This window comes from Emydura macquarii, unplaced genomic scaffold, assembly GCF_026122565.2.
Source record: "Emydura macquarii macquarii isolate MOO-44397 ecotype Brisbane River unplaced genomic scaffold, CSIRO-AGI_Emac_v2 contig_3220, whole genome shotgun sequence".
Taxonomy (NCBI): domain Eukaryota; kingdom Metazoa; phylum Chordata; order Testudines; family Chelidae; genus Emydura; species Emydura macquarii.
In genome coordinates, this window is record NW_027133357.1 from 10,157,739 (window position 1) to 10,182,050 (window position 24,312).

Consider the following 24,312-nt stretch of genomic DNA (forward strand, 5'->3'; position numbering starts at 1 on the left):
TCCTCTTGATAGGTTTTTAATCTTACAAACATGCTGTACAGTAAGAGGACCCAACATGATCTAAATTGCAAGATACCTCAAGATTTAACAAACTGATGATCAAGATTTGAGTACTTCCAGTTTTCACTTGTTTGAAATGGCCTTATAAAAAGTGCCAGAGCAACTGCCAGGTTGTCACAGACAAGTGGGGAAAAAAGCTTATTGTAATACAAGGTACTTGTACCAGGAGGGGAAAAAATTGAGAGGTCAAGCTACGCCCTCTGCTGCATGAAAGAAATATTTTCACTGCAAGTGTTGCAAATTCACCTTGTCTCCCCATGGCAAACGTTCAGAATTTGATAGAGGGATGATAGTCCCAGGAATGTCTACAACAGGTTTCTCAAACTGGGGGTCATGAGGGGAGGGGGCGGGGAGAGTTGTGTGCTGTCAGCCCACATGCATGCTGGTAAGGGTGGCATGGCATGGCATGGGGGGGGGGGCATCACTTTTCGGAGGGGTTGTCACAGCCTGGAATATTTGCAAAGGGGTCCCAGCAAAAAAGGTTTGAGAACCCGTGGTTTAAAAAGTGGTAGACTAAGTTTAAAATGCTCAAAGCAAGCCTGGTCAACTGATTGTTGGCTTTAGCTTGCTAATAGCTAAAGATTAAATAGATGAAAACATCTTAATTTCTTGTAAGAAGTTAAATGGAATCTCTTTAGCCTGTGTGCACTAAGTTTACCTATACCTAGACATCTTGCAATGTAGGTGGCAATACACACCTAGAAATACTAAACGTATTTTCTAATATGCTAACCTTAATTTGAATTGGCACATTTCGAGGGTACTCAATATGCACATGCTGCCTAAACGCTGCTGGGTTCCCTCACCTGGCAACCACAGATGAATTAGTGTATGGCATAGAGCGTTACGGCTAGGAAATACCAGCACAGCCAGGAAAGACTAGCAATTACTGGAGGAAGCCCAAAGATGTGTAATATGCCAAGTTAATAGTATCGTCTCTCTTCTTCATTGTTTCCAGTACGTTTTGAACACCATTCTAATCCTCAAAGCACGACCATCCACCTCCTCTTGCAGAGGAAAGCCGTGTGGGAGCAGGTGATGTGCTCTACTCACTGCCATGAAGGGAATCAGATTCTTTCAATCACTCTGGCAGGTGGTATAACAAAAAGACTGCTCTGGCCCAGGATCAAGTAGCCTCTGGAAATGGAAAGTAAAGCATAAGTCTGGCAAAGTTTATCAAGGCTAGAGATCCTGTGGCCAACTAGTGATGGATTAATAGATTTCCAGTGTTTCAGTCATCACTACTGGTCACAAAACAAATGTAAAAGAGCTACTAGATATTGGAAAACAATCAATAGCTACTGCCTTAGAATGGCAGAAAAATTACACAAGGCATATTTATGGGTTATAAAAGCCCTTTTATAAAGCCATTTTTAAACAAAACCAAAAAGTTTACAAAAGAAAATAAAAGATACAGAAGAATAAATTGCTTAATATATTCCAAAAAGAGAAAAATAAAAGAGGGGACACAATTCCAACATGCTGAACGATAAAGGGTTCTTTTTCTTGTTTTTTTTTTAATACAAAATACAAGCGAAGGATACACATACTTAAAACAGAGCTTGGGAGCAGGTACGCAGTCCTGGGAACCCCTCAATAAAAGCAAAGCAGGGTTGTGTTACTTTTTTCTTCTTTGCAGGTACATACAGAGACTGGAATATGTAAAATTAAGTAGCACAAAAGACCATCACACAATTCTACCAATGCAGTTGCATCTATAATTCACGAACATGGTCAACAAAGTCATGTTCACTTCAACCCCTTACATTTTTTTTTAAATAAGCATTAATGTTACATTCAAACTTAACTCCTAGTACCATTCTGCAGATCTCATATTGTCAAGGCATTGCAAGGACTGCCAACCCTTATTGGGGTTTTCTGTCCAGTAAGGACAGAGCCATGTTGTGCAACATGCTCTCTCATGTCATGGACCAGTAGAAAGAATACTTGATTTGCAGCCCCCCTCTTTTTTCTAGCCACTAATGGGGAAGAGGTGCAGAACTTGGTGGGGGCTGATTTTAACAAAAGCCCAACAGGGTTGTGAATATTCAAGACAAATATTCATTGCATACCATTGAGTGATGCCTTGCTGATGGTAAGGGCCCAATGCTCCACCTGGAGTCTCTTCCGCCTTTACTTCAGGATTTAGGGTTTGCTGTGACATGTTCATGGTAAAACAAATTATGCAGCTCTTATTTACAGATTTTGTAACAATTGCTTCTGCAGGAAAAAGTAAAATTCACGAATTTCCAGAACACAGAGGGATAAAGTTATCAGACACGCCCATGCACACACACTCGCGCACTCACAAAGTACTTCAGGGGCTTTCACACACACTGTTATGACTTAAACTGATTGAATATTCCTCCATCCCACCCTGCCCCTTCCAATTATAATTGCCCCTGACATACAAAGCACATGCACAATGGTGTCTTGCAGTCACACTGAGCATGCTCAGACCGATGGAACCATTCAATTCCCTGCAGTTGTATGGGGCAGGCAGCTTACAGAGATCTTTCCAGTAGTGGTTGATAAATAGTCAGCACATAATGAGAACTTGACTAGATTTAGAAAGAGAAACAGCTAGATTTGAATGAAGAGAGACAGTCAAAGGCCTGTCATCTATTTAAGTGGGAAATCTAAAACAAGGACATGGTAGATTTTGGGAAGTGCTTTCCAAGGACACTATCAGAGTCATTGTTCTGAGAAGTTTGTAATTGGTGTCAGATGTACTGACATCCACTTCTCAATACTTAAAGTCAGGGATTAATTTGTGGTTTTTAAAAACCATGTTCAACAGTATGATTTGTTATAAAAATAAACCTTCCACAGACAAATCACACAAAGCAAAGCACCAATTTCTACAGCACAAAAGCCTTCCAGCATATCAGTTCCTCCCCAACCCAGGCTCCTCATTTTAACTGTCCTTTGTACATTTGGGTTAACAGCCATTGAAAGTCAAATATATCTTCTGCTCCCACCACGGTACAAGTAGTCCTTTGCTTCCTGATGCAGCCACATAGTGGCGCAGGAACTGAGCATGCTTAGAACAATTACCTATGCTCCATTCACTCCAGGACAGCAGTACAGATACTCAAGGAAGTACACTATTTCCTCTCCCATACACACTTCTCTGCTTGAACATGATAGTTTTATCAAACACTGCAATTATTAAAAGCTTCCCAAACTGCCCCTACATCTAAATTCTGCTCTCACCTCCACTGCGTTCCAAAAACCTAACCCCATCTAATCTTAACTAGTCTTGAAAAAGGAAAAAAAAAATCACTGTTAAAGGGAATTTTGACACTTGTGTTGGATTTATGTCTTAAGGATTTAAACAGAAATTCAATACAGCCATATTTGTTTGATATTAAGATTTAGTACACAGTTTCCAGACATCAGTGAAATCTTGCTTGTAAACCTTTGCTGGCCACACCTAATGGCTTGTTAAAGACATCACTAGTTGTATACAAATGCAAACTCAAGTGTTGTAGTGGGGTCCTGAAGGAGAAAACTCAAAAGGTATCTGATGGAAGTTAATGGATAAGCTGCCATTTTAGGAGGGAGACCAGGACAGGTGCTAGATTAGTGCAATTTTGGAGTAAGTCCATTCACTTCAGTCCAGATGTTCCAAAGATAAACCTAGACCACAATCTATCCCAAGTAGTCAATACTTGACAGTCATGGGTAAATGGGGGGAGGAGGCAGCAATCCGTTTTGTTCTCTCTCTTTTTTTTTTTTTTTTAAACCTTCTCACAGGAACGAAACTATTTCTGCTCTTTGATATAGGAACCCAGTCCTATCCTCCTCCTAAAAAGAGACACCCTACAACTTTCCTTCATGGAATTAAAATGCTTGAAAAAACAAACATTTAAAAAGGACATATTTAAAAAGTTACATCTATTGCTAATGAGAAAGGCTCAATCTATCTTAAAAACACCAAAAATTTAGTCTTCACAACTTCCTTCCGCTTGCGGAAACATGAGCTGCTGTATTTCCAAACTGAGAGGATAACCTGGAGACGAGTGGATCTACCCCACTAGGATTAGTGTTTGCATGTACTACCAAAACACTAGCCTACAGTGAAACAGTTACAAAATCCAAACAAAAATGTAACATTTACATAGTGTTCAGATTGTGACAGATTCAAAATTAAGCATCCTACATCCTGTCATGTTAGCGATTAGTCATGAATACACAAGCAGAATCACAATTATACAAAGATTCAGGGCCATAATTGCCAAGAATGAGAGAATCCATAGACTAAAGCAGGGGTGGCCAAACTTACTTATCCCCTGAGATCTCCCCCCCCACAGGGCAGAATCCTCTAGCTCCACCACCCTGCTGGCTAGAGGGCAGAAGTGAGGGGGGGGGGGCGGGGGGCGCAGGAGGAGGCCCCCCACAGGGGGCTCTATGAGCCGCACTTTAATTGTAAAAGAGCTGCATGTGGCTCATGAGCCACAGTATGGCCACCTCTGGTCTAAAAGATTTGAATTCATAACAGAGGTCAAGACTGAAAATTGAATTTCCAAGTTTCAGGTATGTATCACAGCATGGAAATTAAATAATTTTTCTTTTTAACAAAAAATTAAACTAATGGAAACTACAAGATGTACACCCTTCAAAACAAATCTGGTCCAGGGACAAAATGTATTTAGACAATTAAAAATACATTTAGCTGAATGATGATCTACTACCGGGGGCAGTCTACTCTTAATCATGTGCACTTAAAAAACAAGTGTGAACTAACAACCCAACAGACAAGAAAGGCTTAAGTGTGTATACTTGCAGCTTGTACTGAGGGGGATTATTTGCATGGACCAGAAAAGACTGTCATGGAAGAGCATGTTACTAAAAAAAGTAAATTTACACACACAGTAGCCACATAGCTGACCATTTAGAAGTTGATCATGTAAATTTGTTTCTACATTACTAAAGAATTACAGGACTAAGATCTGAAAAGTTCCATTAAAGGATAGCAAGAGATTTTTTGCTCTCCTCATATGGGAAAGTTCTACATTTACTTCTTGGTCAAGACTGTTACATCACAATCGAGCCTGAAGCTGTACTGTAAAGCTAAACCCCCTAAAAATAGAGATTTACAAAGGGAACACTGATCTTTATTACAGTGGCAATGTTAGTCTCATTGTAGCTGAGAGTTAGAGAACTTAATTTGCATACGACAAGGTAAAGTATAGCCTCCCAATGAAGTGCACAGCTACAAATCAGCTACCTGGCTGCTATTAAGTCATTCTGTGTCTTTAGCGCCACACACGAAGCTCAGTGTCTTTAGGCTCCATACGATGCTCTGCCAAGTCTCCTCCCAGATCATACCAGTGCATCACATCTGAAAGCTTTCAGAAATCCAATAGTCTTAAAAACCCAACAGCACGTGCACCAGAAATCCAACTCTCTAGCTGCCTTGTTACTTTCAAGAGGCTGGTTTAAGAACATATATAATTCACCTCGTTAACGGGAGAGAATACGACTGTTAAGCTTACCAGCTATGAGATAACGTGCAGATCTATAGAAAGCATGAAGGGTTAAAAAGGTGGCAAGTCCAGTTTATATTTCCACCAACCAATACTGCAGCCCCTGTAACAAGGTCTGAAGGACAAATCCCATGTACTTTTATTCACAAGGGTTAAAGGAAATATGGCTGCTTTTATAAAAGCGCATTAAAACGCCACTGCACAGACATCAAGTGTCTTGAAGTTGATGGGACAGCCTGTTCTTGTTATAAACCACTGCCCCGCTACCCCCTTCTTTCCCAGTTTCATCCTATTCGTACTCCGATTCCTACTCAGCCAGTGTTTTGGCTTAGGGAGCAGAATGCTGACTAATTAGGTGCAGACATAGAGGCATGGGATCAGCATAAAGAGCACCCCCACACTGCAGGAAGGAGGACAGAGAAGAAATAGAAGTGACGGTTGGGTAAAGGTATGTTTTATACTGGTGGGAGTCTGCCATCCAACACTGCAGCTGGAGGGGGTTGAGAGGTATGACTACATAGCCTTTCTGAGGACAGACGGAAGGAGAGAAGAGAAACACTTAAGCATGACTCATGGGATCTGAGACTGTGGGCATTACAGGAATCCATTACTTCACATTTATAAAAAGGACCCCTCCTCCCTCCCCCGATCCCAAAACTACACTTTAGTTTAAGTTTATTTTTTGCTTAAAAGGACTCACTTTGAAAACAAAAACTGCCATTATACCACAAGAAAACCAGGCTTTAACAATTTTGTTTTAAACTTTCTTCCATGCTCTGCTTAACTATATCCAGCCATGAAAAATGACAGGAGTAATGGGTATGAGCAGCTGGTGGGTTGCAGGTTTGAAGCCTAATGAATGCAGTTTGCCAAGAGCAGAGTGCAATTCTACCCAGCCAGAGGCAAAGGGTATCATGTCCTTATTGGACGAGTCCTTTCCAAAAGGATGAAACACAAAGTGGACTATCTATTACAAGTCTCCTGAACACTGCCTATTCAAAATAGTTGCATGAATCCAACAAGCTCAAATATGGGTAATTATTTAGAATTGTTCTCAAAGTTGTATTGAGAATTCCTTAAACTTCTTTTTGATGAGGGAAAGAATTTGTGTCAATGGAAACCATTTAAACCACATGTTGGAAGGTGAATTTGTTGTGTGTTCCAAAAAGGAACAGTAATTCTCAAGGACCCTTTCCAGCTTTGGGAAATCTATGCTACTTGATCATTTGTAACTGTAATTTCCAAGTATCAGCCACATAAGTTATTGCTTCACAACTGCAGCATCCCTTCAAAAAAATATATATCTTTAGTAAGTGATCCATTAATTTGTTTTAAATGGCTTTCAGATTTGGTGGGGGACAAGAACGGAATGGCCAACAGAGATCAGTGACTTCAAAAAACGGATCTGTATAAGGATTTTTTCTTTAAAAAAGGAAACTGTATTGAACAGCTGAAAGCAAAGACAGCAATCAAAGCCCATGAGTCAAGCCACAGCCAAAACCGTGTTCTACCCCTAAGTATGTTTTCTTTTCCTCTTTTTAAAAACAAAAAACAAAAACAAAACAAAAACAAAAAAAAACAAATAAAAACAAAAACAGAATTTCCCCGAACTGCCATTTAATCTTCACCAGAGGCTGCTTCATCTTCGGACCCTTCATCCCCCGATTTCTCTGGTGGAGGGCTGGCCGATTTTTTCTTCTCTCGGGGGCTTTCAGGCTCTTCATCCTCTTCTTTGGGGGATGAGGTCTTCTCTTTCGATGCCTTTGAAGCTGTGGAGCGGCCTGCCTTCCCTTTGCCTTTCACTGGACTGGGTGTCACTAAAGAAAGAAAAGCACCAGTTTCATGAGATCAGCTACTATTACATGAACAAAGAAAATTCATACAGCTTTACACAAGCAGACATTTAGAAAATGTCTTCCCCAAACCTTATCCAGGTTGTTTTTTTATGATACTTGCAAAAATTTGGTAGAATTAGGAGTCCTGCATTAATGCTGTTGGAGCAACAAACTGCGTTCATGTGGACAATGACGCCATATCCAAAGTAACAAGATGAATTGAGCAATGAGAAATCAGCAGAAGCAGGAAAGCAATTTAGAAAGAAAAATCAATGATTCTCATTTAATTTCAAAATAAACTGAAAGGAGATAGTCAGGGATAGGCAAATCAGTAGAAGAGAGGTACTGAACAGAACATATAGTAGAAACTCCATCTTTTCATTTTCAATCAGACTGAACTCCAATTTATTGGCTGAAGTTATCACCAGAACTCCTTTATGAAGGCTATCACATAGCATTTAAAGGAAGAATTCTCAACCTTTTTTTGCTGGGACCCCCTTTGAAAGTATTACAGGTTGTGACCCCTCATGCCATGCCACACCCCACCCCTATGTCATGCCACCCTTACTTCTGCGCTATTGCTGGGAGTGGTACTGTCTTCAGAGCGCCTGGCCAGCAGCCACTGTTCTCTGGCCACCCAGCTCTGAAAGGCTATGGCGGTCAGCCATGCGCAGGGCTGACAGCTAAAGCCCCCCCCCCCCCCCAATAACTTCATGACCTCTTGAGGGGTTCTGACCCCCCAGTTTGAGAACCCCTGATCTCATGTCACACCACTGTAGTGTTTTAGTTCAGAGTTAGCCATCATATGAAGTTTATCAACATCACAAATCTGTTGCATTAACAGACAGCAAGCTTCTACAGTCTTCTCAGGTGTCCCTCATTTTTGCCTCAATTTCCCTGTCAGTAAAACTGATTTAATTCTTATCTACTTCACAAGACTGTTAGTTAGCTTTGACATGCTAAGTAAAGTCATCTAATTATGCCTTATTAATCTCTAGAAATTGATGATGAAAATCATTTGAATAGTGTCCCTTTAAACAGATCAATTAGGAAAGAGTGACAGACACAGACACAGGCTTGTAACGGATACTTACAGCTGCAAAATACTCATGTGGTAATCAAGTGGCTTCCCCTCAAGTACGCTCACCTGTAGCCTTTAGCCTGGGCTTAGGCATTTTCTTTTCTTTCCTCTCTGGCTTGGATTTCTTGGCCACCTTTTTGTTCTTCTTTTTTGAGCTGCCGTAGTCACTATCATCATCATCTTCCATGAGAAAATCTTCATCACTGCCAGAATCTTCTGCAGGGACAGAGGAAGGAAGCTTGTGTTTGTGAAGAAGCCTGTATATCTCTTCCAAGTGCAGAGAAAGGAAAGTGGTCTAGCAATTAGACTGGGGGTGGATGGGAGGGAGAGGAATAAGAGTCAGGAGTCCTTAGATCTATAAGCTGACACATACTTGTGTCGTCTTGAACAAGTTATTTTACCACTGTGCCTAGTTTATCATCTGTAAATAATGTTTCATAGCAGAAGATCACCATAAAATACCTTTACAAAGGTTGTGACTTGGTATTTGTAAACTGACTGCATATCTAGTCATGCACCTCTTTGCCTTGAGCTTACAACAAAAAAAGGATACACTGTAGACTACAGCTAAACTTGAAGAGAATCGCCTCAACACTGAATGCATTAGTGAGCCAGTCTGCTTTCAATGCCCAAGAAGTTTACTACACTCAGGTCACACTACTCTGAACAGCTGTTTTAGTGTGTTTGTCATTACAATCTCCCTCTACTTACTCTCCTGGAATGGTGCCTCCTCTTCCTCCTGCTCTTCCTCCTCACTGCCCACATCATCCATAAGCATCTCTCGTTGCTTGGAAGCTGCTTTGGATGCTGCCTGCCGTTGCTGGCGCACGTTTTTGTGGTCTTCTTCTTTCTCATCCTCACTGTCCTCTGTAATACAAAATTCACCTTGTTATAATGAAGACTCGAAGGACATTGCACATATTCCTGGTTTGCAATAGGGGCTAAGAGCAGAGTGAAGGTCAAACCACTTACGATAAAGAGGGAGAATTAAGAGGATTACTGGACAACTATCAACTGATTATTTGAGTGTGGTCAGATTCTCCGTATCTCAAGCACGTTTTGAAATGGTTAAACATCTAGGTCCTGTCCATTAGCCATGAACTTAAGAACCAGGACACCTTTTTCTAACAGTTATATTGTCCCAGCATACTGTACCAAACCATTTCTAATATGAAGCCAAGTGCTGCTTACTGAGAACATGCTACTGAGATCCTTTGTAATGAAAGGTGCTCTATAAATGTAAGATTTAATTAACGTAAGTTTAATAGCATATGCTGTTGTATTATACGAGTAATCTATACAACAGTTTTTGATTCTCACAGCAAACATAACTGAACACTGACAAACTGTTCAAGTCAATGTTGCATTATAGTAGTTTACAAAGAAAAATATACATTTCACTCATGATGGTTATAGACTGGGTGGTCAAAGTATTTTTATGCTTCAAAAGCAGAATAAACTGGGAAATACTATAGTAAGTTATTTAAACTCTACTCATTTCCATCCAACAGATAGAGGTATGCAGGGAAGGAGGTGTACATAAGCTGCAAGAGGGATACAGCAGAGTATAATTAGTTCATAACTTCTGATTTTGCTTTCTGGACCTTTGGCATTCAATAAACATTCAACAATATTTAGGCCAACTCAATACTGATTTTGGGGCAACATACCTAATACAATTGCTTAACAATAGGAAAGATCTGTTTTTACTCTTTTTACCTGCAGCCCTTTTCCTGGATTTAGAGGCTGCTCTCTTGTTCTTTTCAGGTTTGGCTTTTTTTCCTTTTTTGCTTTTTTGCGAGCTCTCATAGTCACTGTCAGCTTTGCCATCATCTGCTCCTAAGTCATCATCCTCGCTGCCAAAGTCTTCATCTAGGTAACAAAATGAAGTCTCAAATACTTCTCAATAGAACATATGCACTGGAGCCATAAGGGAGTGGCAGGCACAGTGGACTAACATATTTTCAGCTGGGGAGACCAAGAATCATGCTAGCATAATATGAGGAAGAGCTCTGTATAGTTTGAAAGCTTGTCCCTCTCACCAAAAGAAGTTGGTCCAATAAAATATATTACCTCACCCACCTTGTCTCACTAACATTATATCACAAAGGAAGAAAATCTGGTAGTCTAGTCCACCAGGACTAGAAAGAGGAGAATCAGAGCTAGCATCCAGGTTAAGGTGCAATGGCAGAGCTATGTATTATGAACATCACTCTTGCCAACATCATCAGTACCTTACTTTGAATATTATCCTTGTAATAGTCCTATAAACAAGCTTTCTTGGCTTTGTTAGCAGCTAGGTATCTACCTGGTGAGTGTGAATCATCTTTCTTGGTCTTCACATCTTTTTCTTCTGAATCCTCACTGCAAAGAAGAGAAGGACAAAGTGTTATTGCTATTCAACAGGATGGATCTGCAGTACTGGATTAGCCTGTGGCAGCTGGGTGAATTGGTACTTTTAAAAAAAGAGGCTGTCACTTTGTGCTTCAGAATCTAAACTGTCATTTAAAAAAAGTTATTGTGAACCAAGTATAGACTGACTGACAGCTGAAACAACAGCTCTGAGAATGTGAGCTGCACAGTTCAGCTCAGTAAACAGTTAACTCTGAAATAATTACTATTATAATTAGCCAGAAGAATCAGTGTGTAGTGAAAGGATTGTCCTTCCAGACACTAAGGGTGTAAAGCTAACACAGCCATCCCAGCCTAACAGTAAACAGTTTTCAATAGGACTGGTGAAACACTGGTAAAAGCCAATAACGGATAGGGGATCGCAGAACAAATTTCAGATTTCTTATCTAGCGTTAACACCAGGCATTTCTGAAGTGTGTTTCGATTATTTGAATAAGCTAGTTTGTTTTCAAATTCAAGTCTTGAATGAAGAACAATTAAGTTTGCATCACAGATACACAAATTTTCCACACAATGACAAGTAACAGAAGGAATGGCTCTCATAGCAATCACCATTTAGGTGTTTTCAGACCTGCTTCTCTCAAATTATTTAATTTAAAAGTGCCCCAAAGTATCTAGATTCAGATACTGGGGAGTAATTCCTAGACAGCAATCTTGGCCTGCAGTATTTCTAAGCTACTGGAGCACGGGTAAGTAGAACACACATAGCAGCATAAGTACACTATTGCAGCAGCTCTCATGACACTGCCTCCAGCAAGCAAAGGCTAAAACAAAAGCCCACCTAGGAAGGTGGTACAGAAGTGCTTGACGCTCCAACACTAAAAATCCCTTTGGTTCAGATTCCTAATTATTTATGTTGCAGTATAGAGCTATGGTGTTTTTCAAACAGGATAGCACCCTTCCCTGAAGCACCTAATGTAAAAAGGTCAATATCTCAGCTCCAAATGTCCTTGTCTCTAGGATAACTACTGAAGTTCAAAGCCAGACTGAAACATTTATCCTTTTGCCGCTCACACCAACCCAGCATGGGGGCACTCACCACTACCTACTTAACCCTACAACTGCTGCCAGCTTGCCTTCTCAATGCACAGAAGTGTAAAAGCACCTCAACACTTTACATAAGGTCCTTCTGAAAAATGACGACCTGCATTCTACCAAACACAACAACAACAGAAAGACGACTAAGGACTAATCTACAATTAAAATTAGATCTACTGAGCTACACTGCTCAGGCTGTGAAAAATTTTGCACCTTATGCAACTTAGGTCACCTACCTCTGACTATAGACGCAGACAACTCAATAGAAAAAGTTTCCTGTCGACCTAGCTACTGCCTCTTGGAGAAGTGAATTCAGAAAACCCCTTCCATCAACATAGGAAGAATCTTTACTACAGCACTGCAATGCTGTAGCTATGCCATTGTAGTATAAACATGGCCTTAGTTTCTACAATAAACCCCAAGGCAGCCATCACCAAGCAGAGTTGGCATACCTTTGATTTCCAAGACTAATCTTCAGCTTGCAAATTGTCAACGGACATTATGGAACACCATTCATCCAGTAATGGTAGGCCAACTGCTTCTTGGTGATGATTGCCTTGGGTTTACAGTAGAAGCCAAGAGACCTTTTTTATCCCATCTGATAAGATGCAGGTAATTTTTTAACCGGTCTTCCCTTAAGGCCTTGGCTCCCTTTACATTTCTGAGCATCCAAAGGAATCAAAATAAGGCATTTTTGTTTCTGAAGCACACTGAATTGCCAGACAAACTATGAAAGTGGAGAACTAATAAATCATCCCTATTGCTAATGCTTCCTCTCCCCTATAGAAAGCATTGCTAAGAATAATTGAAGGGCTTTTTATCAGACCCAATAATGAATATAAGGCATTGTAAAACTACAGACAGACCGAAATGTATCAAACTGGTAGCCCATCTACTCTTGTGCTAATTCTACTTGCTCCTGTTTCAGTTGCCTAGCTCTGGAAAGTGATTTTAATGCTGACAAATGCTTTATGCCTGGATTCACTGCCTGATTGAATGAGGCAAGACAACTTCAGTGTTCAATCCGATTATGCAGGCTTGGTCACCAACAGTTCTGCCATTTTAGGAAGCTTACACAGACTATGCACCCTACTCACAACCATGTGTATTATATGACCTGGCTCCCTCAATACATTCACGCTTCAACTCAGCACAGATCCAGTCCTGTATTCCAACAGACCCTCGAGTTCTGCTGAAGACTCCTCAGCTCTACAGTAGATAGCTGCTCAATGCTCCTTTGACTCAGGTTAGCTCCATCTACTGGTCCAAGAGATCTAAGAGCTCTATGTCTAGAATCAGATGTGCTTTTACACAACATGGAGTCTGCACCTTCCAAGGTTCACAGAATGAGTTTGCCAGCATGTACCACAGACATAACATGCTCTTCTTGTGGGATGTTTCTGCCCCTTTGTCTCTCAGCAAGAAGACTGTAGGATCTATCAGGCCTTCAGATTTGGGAGTCCAAGTCCCAGAAACCACATTAAATAGAATTCCTTAGACAGCAGACTCCATTAATCAATTTCAATGCCCAGCTAGCCACCTGCAAGTGGAAATTCACATGCAATAAATATGGAGGCAGATTCTGTAAACCTGAAGGGTAGAAGAATGTAGAATAGGGTGAAAAAAAAGCATCACACTTTTCCAGACCTCTCCCAAGCTAGAGACCCAACCACATAAATAAAATCCATAAAACGGCAGCTGAAGTCACACTCCTATCTAGTCACTCAAACCCAGAAGTTTAGAAGTCTTGACCCCTATATGCGAGACCAGGGTAGGCAGAAATAGACGGCCATATGTTCCTACAATAATATCAAAACAAAGTAAACAAAACATGTGGGACGTTAATGGTCAACCAACCCAGGCCTTCAAGATGATAATTGAATGATCAGCCTAGGAATGATGAGAGAATACAAAGTAAAATAAGGCCAACAGGCAATCTGAACAACCCAAAAGAACCAAATGGTTAATATGTGCTGGAAGGTTTGTAGTCCTTCTGCTAGGATCCTATTAAACTGGAGATGCCTACACAACCTAAGATTAAAGTAACTGAACCTTAGATATAGGGTAAGGGGACCATTCCATGACTAAGATTTCTGTAATCTTTCTAGAGTCCCCTGAAAGCCTATCATCATACCAACTAGTACTGAAGGCTTCAGTGCAATGAAGTGCACGTCTTACAATTATTGCAACCTACACAGCAAGTTTGGTTTAGCTAATGTTGGGCAATCAGAAGTAAGAGAAACAACTCCTTACCTGTCCTCCTGAGAATTCTTTCCAGGCCGCCTTTTATTTTTAGCCTCCCGGGGAGATGAACGGATTTTCTTAGCTGGAGGGGCTGAATCTCTTCCATAATCTTCATCTGGACAATACATTGGAGGAAATGGTTTTGAAAGAAAGTGAACTATGCTCTAACTTCCAGAAATCCAAATAGCCAATAGAGCATTACCTCTTCACATATATGTTGAAGTTACCAACTCATATTATTTTAAAGGAGGTCAGATAAGCACTCTGTCAAAGAACCCGGGTCTTCAAAATTTCAATCCAACTTTACAAAAGTGACATATAATCAACCTGTACTTCTGCAAACTGCATAATAAATTAACCAGTTTGAGATGCAGGACTCATAGGAAATACTATTAAAAAATGCTTCACAGCAATAGAAAGGTTGATCCTAGTTTTATGGAAAATCAGAACCTTATATTTTAGAATCATACACAAATCCATTACAAATTAGCACCTATTTCTTATCTTAGGTGTTCCTTTAATATTCAGATATTTAAGGACATGTGTTCTTGTGATGACAAAAATAAAGGTATAATGTCTTTCATAAAATTGTTTTAAGTACCAAATTATGCACAACAGTAACTGCAATACTATTAATAGTATTGCAGTTAACAGCTATGCAAAGTTCAGTCACGTTTTGTTTCCTCAGTTAGACAGCAGCAGCAAATCTACTTTCCAAGAAAATAAAACATTATAATATTTTGAAGCCATATGGATTATCTAATTCACATGAATATGCAAATAACTAAAAAAGGATGATTCACAGAAAAGCCTGTGTGCTAGGATCAACTATATAAACTAATAAATTGGCCGCAAGAAGATACAAGGAAGTATTTTCAGGAACATTCTGCCAATGACAAACCAGGGAAGAGGGTTTTTGCCAATGGACTTTAAGAGCTAACATAATAAGCATTAAATAGATTTTTACTATATAAAAAAATTGAGGTATGCATTTACATTTTCAAACCCGTATTAATTTCACAGCCATTGTGATGAGTGAAAATTTTGTAATCTTTTTCTGAAAACAACAAGAAAGTTTACCAGCATCGTCTGATTCCTGAAACTGTGAGTAATCGACCACCTTCCTGTTCCTGTTTAAAAAAAAGTAAAGTTTAATTAAAAATGTATAATCTCAGAAAGACAGCCTTTTTAAACTAGCAAACACCACTTTGGTTTTTGAAGTTGAATTTAAAGTCTGCAAAGTCCATTACCCACCAACACCTCCAAAGAGCAACTCTAAAAACACTTCCAGAAACTCAGCTATCTATATCTTAACCGTCAGTAATGAATGCAGGATTTCCTGTGGAGCTATTAGGATTTATAAGGCTGGATACGTTTTTATTAAAAAAAATAATCGTTAACAATCTTTAATAGGAACTGGAAGTTTTACCAAGTATACATTACATTGCTTTTTAAAATGCCACTAAGTTTTTGAACAGTATTCTTTGCGCACCTTAAGAACACAATTAACAGAGCCACCCTCATCTGTGTACACAGTCCCTCTAATCTAGAAAGAGAACCACACAATGCCATTTTACATTCATTATCCAGAATGGAGAAGCACTTTGAGATTAATACAGTGCGCTCTTGGTGAGGCTCTTTTTGCTAAAATCATACTGTGACTACAGCTGTCAACTCCTTAGAAATTCCTTCTCAGCTTCCTTTCTCCATGTGCCTCAATTCATGGCTATTAGGAACAACCTTAGAGAAAGAGGATGCACCATAATTAAATTACTTCAACTCTAAGCCAACCCTCTCAAAAAAAAAAAAAAAAAAAGATTCAAGAGGTAGACGGTCAGACTTTTGCAATGTTGAAACCAACACAAAGGACAAGAGGATTTAAGCACAGCTGCAATGTATCACACTGCCCACTCATTTGTAGTCTGAAGGTTGTAAAATATGAATTGGGGGACTATACCTACTGGCAGGATTCATTGAGGTGTAGAGACCAGGCCACAAAAACTCAAATTCTAATTCCTGCTTCAACAATTAGCCTTCCTGGGGCCTAACATAGCATGTCCACTGTAAAGGACTAAGGCTGTATATTTTTAAAAATATTTAAAAAGAAATACGAGCACGAAACCATGAGACAAAAGTTAATTTGGTGCACATCCCCTTATTTTGTGTGTATTATGAACTTATTTCCACCTTAAAAAAAATGCAGGTAATTTTGCTGCATGCTCAGCTTATCAATTTCACAAGACAATTGTCTTCACATTTCACTGACCTACTAACCAAGATGTAAGTTATAGGATAAGCATCTCCCAATAAACAAGCTGTCATACAGGGCTTCACCTAGCTCGTTCATGTTATTAGAACATAATGCAGTATAAATATTTAAAATGCAAAATATTATGTCAGGCAAATAATGAAAAAATTCCAATCTTCTGTCTGGCTTCCAAGCAGTACCCTACAGGTTGGGCTAGCAAGATAGCCCCTACTGTGCTCTCTCATTACCTTGTCTACGGCAATATTGATTTTAGAGCAAGTGCCATAAAAATCAGTAGACAGCTGTACAGAGAAGACTGTTAGTTTTTGCATTGCAAGACAAAAAAAAAAAAAAAAAGAATGACTACAGAGACATAAGAGGCCAGATACAGAAAAACAAGAAACTTCTGGAAAGGAGTACAGAACAGGTGCCAAGGGAGAATCACACAAATATTCAAAGACTGTTGTGGTTGTCTCTACAAGCTGAAATTAAAGTCAAACCGTTCTTCAGTCTAGCATTCTTATTCTGTGCTCCACATTCCCTCATCATGATAGTTTCATCGAAGATCAGCAAAAATACAATCTCTAATGGCCATTGGCAGAAAAATGGTAAAGGGTGTCCTGAAGACAGAAGGGGTTAGGACATAGAAGCCATTCTAATACTTTTTAAGTCACAAGGACAGTATGTTTGTGTATAGTATTGAATGTTGCCTCACTAGGCAAATGCATATAGATGAACTTATTAAGAACACTTCGCTCCAAAATGCTCTTTGGGTAACCCCCATATCATACTTCATTAGATCCCGAGCCACGAGTTTTAAGAGGTGTTCGTCCATGGTGGAAAGACCTTTTACCACACTTTTAAAACTGTAAGTTGGCTGTATAATGGATTTTTAAGTGTTGCTTGAGTAGCTGTATATGATCTTAAGCAAAAAGGCACTCCCAAACTCAGTATTAGTATATACAAGTCACCACGTTAGTGAGTAAAAGCTCAAGAAGGTGGTGTGCAGATACTTTAGGAAGGCTGATTAGAGCAATATATCCCTGCTTTATGAGGTGCTTAACCTCAAGGTCTGTCCTTGGCATTACAGTGACTAATGAAGTTTGAAGTTCAAATTAAAATTAAAGAAAACAAACAAGAAAACTTGGCCCCTGACTGCATAGGGAGTCCAGCTGGGCAAGAAGAGTAAATCCTGAAAAGCTAGCAACTGGCCACATTGCCTAGCAAATTGGTTAAATGAATACTAGCAGAATCACTCAGCTACCTCTCAGGTGAGGCCAGAGAATAAAATATGAGTGAGACTAAGTGGGGACTGCCGAACTATGGAAATACCTTTCCAATCACTCTGGCACAAGCACCATAGCACTCGCTTAAAAATTCAAAGTTTTACACAACTAACGATCAATACAGGTTTTGATTTTAAAAAGACCTCAGTTAATACAAATTAATTTAAATATTTGCTTGCAGCTTTTTATTCCACAACACTGTTGGTGCAGAAGTACCTGCGAGTAAAAGAAACCAGAGGCAAGTAAAACTGACTACTGAGTCAAAGACAGAAGTAAACTGCATTACTTTTTTTTTTTTAAAAAAAAGCAAATTAGATGTTAAACACACACTCAGAAGACTTAATAATGCAAGAAAATATAAAAGCTGTCTAATTTAATAGCCTCTCTAAAATTTGAGCAATAGGAGATGATACAACCACATGCTGTAAATGACCTGGATGTTATTCAGAAATCATTAGCCATATTCTATAGAGATCCTAGAATAACATCCCTTACTTTTTGATCTTTGCAATGTTCTACTGATATTAGTATTAGCATTACTGTATACCTGCAGGATATATTTATCTATAGATATATACACACATTTTTGAAGACGGATGCTAGCAAAATCAACACAGTTAAATAAGTAGTATTTTACTCCAGGGCACCAAAAAATACTAAGTCTGGAGGTAGGTTTTTTGGATGGCTGTGAAATAGAAGAAATTGCAAATAAATCAAAACTAGGTTTTTTTTAAAAGTCAGTTTTAGCACTGATTCAGGCTTTGAGACCAAAGTCCTCCAATTATCAGCAGAATAAGGTGGTAGTTCCAGCTTTCCCACACTTTCCCAACACTGGTTATCCCCAATTTCCATTTAGGGAGGTATTTTTAGATGGATACTTGTTCAACCAGAAAGTGAACTGAGACCATAAACTCATTTCACAGAGGCCACTGGAACATGGCAATATTTCATCACTGCTGACCTGGGATAAATTTGACTCATGATGGGTAGCCTTTCACCTGTATCTCCCATTAACAATACCCAAAGAAGAGCTTTGCTTGTCACTTTCACCAACAGAAGCTGGTCCCCTAAGAGGTATTACCTCACCCACCTTGTATCATTAACAATACAATAAGAGATGCAGTCCTCATGCAAATCATACATATTTTCAAGCCAAAAGCTTTAAAATTATGTGGAGAGTTCTCCAATTAACTAACACGGGAGGGGCATGTTGAACACACTTGCAGCTGAAGATTTACCTTCCATTTTTTACAGGCCTGTTAGGACACATCCCAGCAGTATTTTGCTATTAACATCCCACTGAACTCTGACCCTAATCTGCTGGAAACCAGAGCCTGTCTACAGATATTAAGGTAAGTTGCATCTTTTACAAGTATGTATAGTTTCTTAATATTTTGTTTAAAGTTAGTTACAATAAAAGATTATTGGAGATTTAGTATAAAAATATTTAGAAACCACACTTTTAAAAATACACATTCCTTACCTGTAGTCAGGTTCCAGTACTGGCATTTAAGTCACCAGCAGTATACTAAATCACACAGAGTAGCAAAGGAGCATCATTACTGTATTCCAGGACAGAGGAACTGTCATCCAAACTCAGACCACTAATCCATCCAGAACAGCATCCTGTCTTGCAAAAGGCTAACACGGATGCTTCAAAGGAAGGGGCACACAATCCCTGCTAATGTAGCAGGGCACTTAAGTGTTTCATGGAGGAGGAGGAAAAAACCCCTTCTTTACCCTGGGCAATTACTTTCAGACCTGTCTTATGAGATATAATCACCCGTATCTTGTCATGCACAAATTATTGGTCAAAAATACACTAAAGAACCAAAAGCTAAGATTAGTTTTCAACTATCAGTCTACTGAATGTGTCCTTTTACCCCTCCCTATTTGAGAACGTTCAGCAAAGTAGTCCAATTCTCTAAAATCTTCTTTGCAGTCCAGACAAATCTGAATCCCATCTTTAAAACACAAACTCCAACAGTTCTAATATTTGTTATTCTAAAACAAAAGTCAAGCCAATGCATATCACAATCCCCTTCTGCAAACAATAATCTAAGATATTTTAAGATTGGAAAGACACAATCACTAATTTACACCACAATTTTAAGTGCTATGCACAAAACTGTAATCAAAATATAGGCATGCTACAATCATTTACCATGGGAAAACTTTACAGAACTTTACAACTGTAATCTTAGCACAATTTAGCATTGTAATTTACACTCTCCAGAAAATCCGCCATCACAAACCAAGCCCAAAACCATTTAATATGAGTATAAGCATCACCACCTACCTCCTTCTGAATTGGGAAGAGAACAGCTTGACTAGTGAAATATTTCACTGTTTCCTCATCCCCAAACCCATCAGTTAATGACAGGTCTTCCAGGGACTGGGAAATAGCAGGAAACCCACTCTAAGAGGAATGTTGAGTTCAGGGCAAAAGAAAAAAAATAAAGGGAGTATGTTCAAATACCACTCCGCCCGCGCCCGAGGTGGGCGGCTACTCCTAACTCCTCCCCCAAACGTGGGACAAATCCCCAGCACTGCCTAGCGGAAGCAGACTCGGAGCCTATCAAAAGCCCCCGTGCCATGGTCGTTATGGCATAATGCCCGCATGCCCCCCCAGAAAAGCGCAGAGCATGGTCTGCCCTTCTCTAGCGCTCCACTCCTCTCCCAAAGAAAAGCCAGCAAAATATACTGCATGCCTCTTCCCTGAAAGTGTTAAATAGCTCATCACAGCCATGTACCCTGCATCCTTCCTCTCCGAAAGTGGGTCATGGCATCCTGCACATTCATCCCCCTAGGATGAACATGGGGGATAGCTCGCCGTATGCCCGCTCTCCTCCTCCTGCCTCCCAATAAGTGCACCACGGCGCACTGCATGCCTGCTCTCCTGCACCCCATCAGCTTGCAGCAACGCCCGCTCTCCGTCCACCAAGAGTACAACAAGGTCCGATGCATGCCTACGCGCCCCTTCCCCCACCCCTGCGAGCATGCTGCATGCACACAACTACCGCCAGCCTGTGCAAAGCACGCTACACACACACACACACACACTCACACTCCTCCCCACGAGCATGCAGTGTGCAGCCTCCCCCAGGCCCCCTACAGGGTGCAGAAGGGCCCGCACACACGCCCCTCCCCCTAACGAGCACGCATGCAGCCAGGGTGCAGAAGAGCACGCCGTGCAACAAGCATGTAATCCTCCCTCCAACGAGCAGCCAGCCCCCCTCCTGCCCCCCCCCCACAGGGTGCACAAGGGCACGCTGCGCCTGCAGACATGCATTCCCTCCCCCCTCCCCCTTCCCCGCCCGTGCGCAGCAATGCACGTTACACCCAGGCCCGCCTCCCCGCGGCATTGCCCGCAGCAGGCCCGGCTGCTGCCTTCCCGCCTCCCTCCCCAGGCCGCCTGCCTCTCCGCAGGGGGCACCTCCAAGGGCCGCGGGACCCCCAGACTCACCTGACAGGCCTGGACATTTTCTCCAACCCGAGCGGGGCCCGAACCGGGCGACGTCGGCCACGGGGGAGGGAAGGGGGGGGGGAACAAAACCCCAAACGACTAGCCTCGCTTCGCTGACGGACCCGTCCCCTCCCCCCGCGGGAGCGAGCGGGATCCCTGGGCCCAGCGCCTCGGGCCGCGCCGCCGGAGTCGCCTTTCCCTCAGCCGCTGCAGCCGCCGCTCCCGTCCCTGCCGGAAGGTGCCCCCCTCCCACTTCCCGCTCTCCCCTCCCCACGCCCTCAGTCTCCGGCTCGCCGCCACTCGCCGCTTCCCCCCCCCCTCCTGCAAAATGGTCGCGTTCGTTCGCCCAGTCGAGGATATGCGCTGAACGGAGAAGCAATACAACCTAGCCCGCTGCCTCCTCCTCCTCCTCCTCTCATTGGCCGCCTGGACAGCCCGTCCAACCCAATTGGCCTGTTCGAACCATCACGGAGGTTCGGCTCCACCCCCTCCTCTCCGCGAGGGGCGGGGGAGAAGAGGACGCCCCACACGCTCAAGCTGCTATGAGGGAGCAGCCGATAACAGCCCACACAAGCTCAAGCCGGGATCCACGGCGGTAGATTCGCCACGGGTGAGGGTCGCCCTGGCAGTCGAGCAGTTCTGCGGCGGGGCCCGGCCCAGCCCCAGTTACAGACCCCCGTAGCTGGCAGATGTATTCGGCCCCCATTTTATTATTGGTGAGGGGTCTCCGACAGGCCGGGAAGTGGAGCCGGATCCGCAGATTCGCCACTCGGGGCCTGGCTTGGGTAGATTTTGGAGGGAAAATGTAGTCAGTCAAGGCGAGCCCCTCCCCTGATACTTGCACGATAGCGCTGGGCCTCCAAACCTGAGCCCCTTGCCCATACCGCCCCTGATTCTCTGAACCCTCCTTCCCCCAACCCCCTTAGCTCTGCCCCTGGCTGGCACTGTCCTGGACCTAAGCATCGCAATGGCCAGGCGGGTACTTATCCATGCCTCATTCCTCTACCCCAGGCCCTGATTGCTTCCCCTTGGACCTTTCCTCTGCTGTCTAGAGCCCAGCAGTCTCTCTACCCTGTCAAAAACAATACTGCCTTGCTCTTACTTAGCACCTTTCATCCGTGCTGTACCCAGGAGTCATTGGCCCCATTTTACAGACAGGGAAACTGAGGCACAGAGAAGGGCTGTGAGTTGCCCACCGTCACCCAGCAGGCCAGTGGCAGAGCTGGGAATAAAACCCAGGTGTCCTGAGGGAGGCCCAGTCCAGTGTTATAGCACCACTGCTGCTGTTATACTACCCCCTGTGATAGCCCTGATATTTCAATCCCTCAGCTCTGTTCTGTGGCTCTTGTGTGCTACCATAGTGTAAAGATTAAATAATAGCCTGACTGACTCATCCTATTCCCTGCTAACTCACCATTCCCCTCCCATTAACTGATCTCCCACCACCAGGCTACAGCTCTGATTTCACCTATAACTGCACACATCTTATCATCACTTCATTGTCCTACATATCTGGTGTGTCACCCATTTCCTATTATGCCTCCTCCAGGGAAGAAGGTTGGAGCAATTGTCTGGGACACAAGGTTCCTTGTGTGACTTTTGACATGTCACTTAGTCTCTCTGCATTTAAAATGGCAATCATTATATTTCCCTGTTTCAGAAGGGTTGGGTGAGGATAACTATAATGACTGAGACTGGCACTCACATGCTACAGTACCTAGAGATTAGGGCCTATGATGACTGGCCTATGATAGCTTGCTTTCTGCTGCCACCAGAAGTGCAAAAAGCTAGTTTACCACTTGCCAGCCACACACAAATCCATAGGACTGATACCTAAATAAAAACAAACAAACAAACAAAAAACATGTCCCTCTTTGTAATAGAACATTTCATAAGGAAATCACTGAAAGATGAGCACAGAAACTCCTGGTGGCATTTTTTTTTAGTTACCTTCAGAATTATGCAGCTTTTTAAGTGGGCAGCATCCTTTCACACCTTCATCCCCCAAGTGTCTACTGGATGGTCTCATAAAATAAGGCCAATAGCTATGGTGCAATGCTGATCAGGAGAAGTTTATATCAGTACATCATAGTGCTGATTTGCATCTATTGTTTCATGTGGAATCAAGGATCTATGTGTATAAAATTTTCCTCATGGAAAGCTGCAAGTAGATGAATTGTGGCTGATTTGGATTTCATTGTTGCCCCCGCATGGGTAATATTTCCGTAAGCAAACTCGGCTTTAGTAGAGAGTAAGGGCAACATTAACAGCAGGTAGAAATTAGGCAAAATGCCAGAGTCTGGGCGGTGTTTCAGTTGCAGGTGGTTGGCTCATTTGAATCCGAAATACATGGTGTAGTTCGATAGCTACAAACACTGCTCTGTTCAAAAGACTATTATGTGATCTAATATCCTGACACTGTCGTATCCACAGGCACTATTGTCCAAGAACAAAATGGCTTTGGACCTCAAATGTGAACAGGGATGAAAACTTTTGCCTTCACTCCAGACCTGTGGGTGCACCTGCCAACTTGTTTCCATCGACTGATTTCTCTAAATACTGTTTGGGATAGAAGCAGAACCTCTTCCCCACCTATCTCCTCCTCCTCCCCTCCCCAATATAACAAAAACCCTGTCTCTCTCACACATCACTGAACCACCAACTTTCAGTCTGCATGGACCTGTATGTTATTGCAGACAGCCATCCAGGGTTGAAAGCCCCCATAGTGCAACTATCGGAGCTATCTAATTCTCAGAACCACTACTTCACTTCTCCTACAATTTTATTTTACGTGTTTGAGATTCTGGAACATATGAATATAGGCCTGGAAGGGATCTCCCGGTTCATCGAGTCCAGTGCCTTGGTCTCACAAGCAACTCAATGAATCTTCGTGAACATACTGGATTTGTTGTTTTTTTTTTTAAGAAAACAGTACACTCCACCACTCATGTTTCCCAACTTCTGCTCCTAAATAGCCCCTAAAGAAGGAGAATGGGTTTAGTTTTGCCCTCAGACTAATCTAAGAATTGGGAAGCCCATGAAGAAATTCCTACATGTATTTTACCACTTTGAATTCTGCTTCTACATCTACTCTACAGCACATGAAGATGGCAGCTTTCTCTGTCATAGCTAATTATCCTTTACTGTACT

The 24,312-nt window shown here is 41.8% G+C and overlaps 1 protein-coding gene across 1 annotated transcript; it reads right to left on the bottom strand.

Moving 5' to 3' along the window:
* Positions 1-1,397: 1,397 nt before the first annotated feature.
* Positions 1,398-21,421, bottom strand: NUCKS1 (nuclear casein kinase and cyclin dependent kinase substrate 1). Its single transcript, XM_067531866.1, has 8 exons — positions 21,163-21,421; positions 15,243-15,292; positions 14,172-14,277; positions 10,777-10,832; positions 10,188-10,340; positions 9,180-9,335; positions 8,535-8,684; positions 1,398-7,369 (listed from the first exon to the last, which is right to left on the bottom strand). Exons 1-8 carry the CDS (start codon positions 21,177-21,179, stop codon positions 7,170-7,172), a joined length of 888 nt encoding a protein of 295 aa, XP_067387967.1. The 5' UTR covers positions 21,180-21,421; the 3' UTR covers positions 1,398-7,169.
* Between the last annotated feature and the right edge of the window lie 2,891 nt (positions 21,422-24,312).

Coding starts and splice junctions, on each gene's coding strand:
- NUCKS1 (XM_067531866.1), bottom strand. Junction 10,833..14,171: donor AAGAATTCTCAGGAGGACAG/GTAAGGAGTTGT, acceptor TCTTCTTTGCAG/TGAGGATTCAGAAGAAAAAG. Junction 10,341..10,776: donor AGATGATTCACACTCACCAG/GTAGATACCTAG, acceptor TTTGTTACCTAG/ATGAAGACTTTGGCAGCGAG.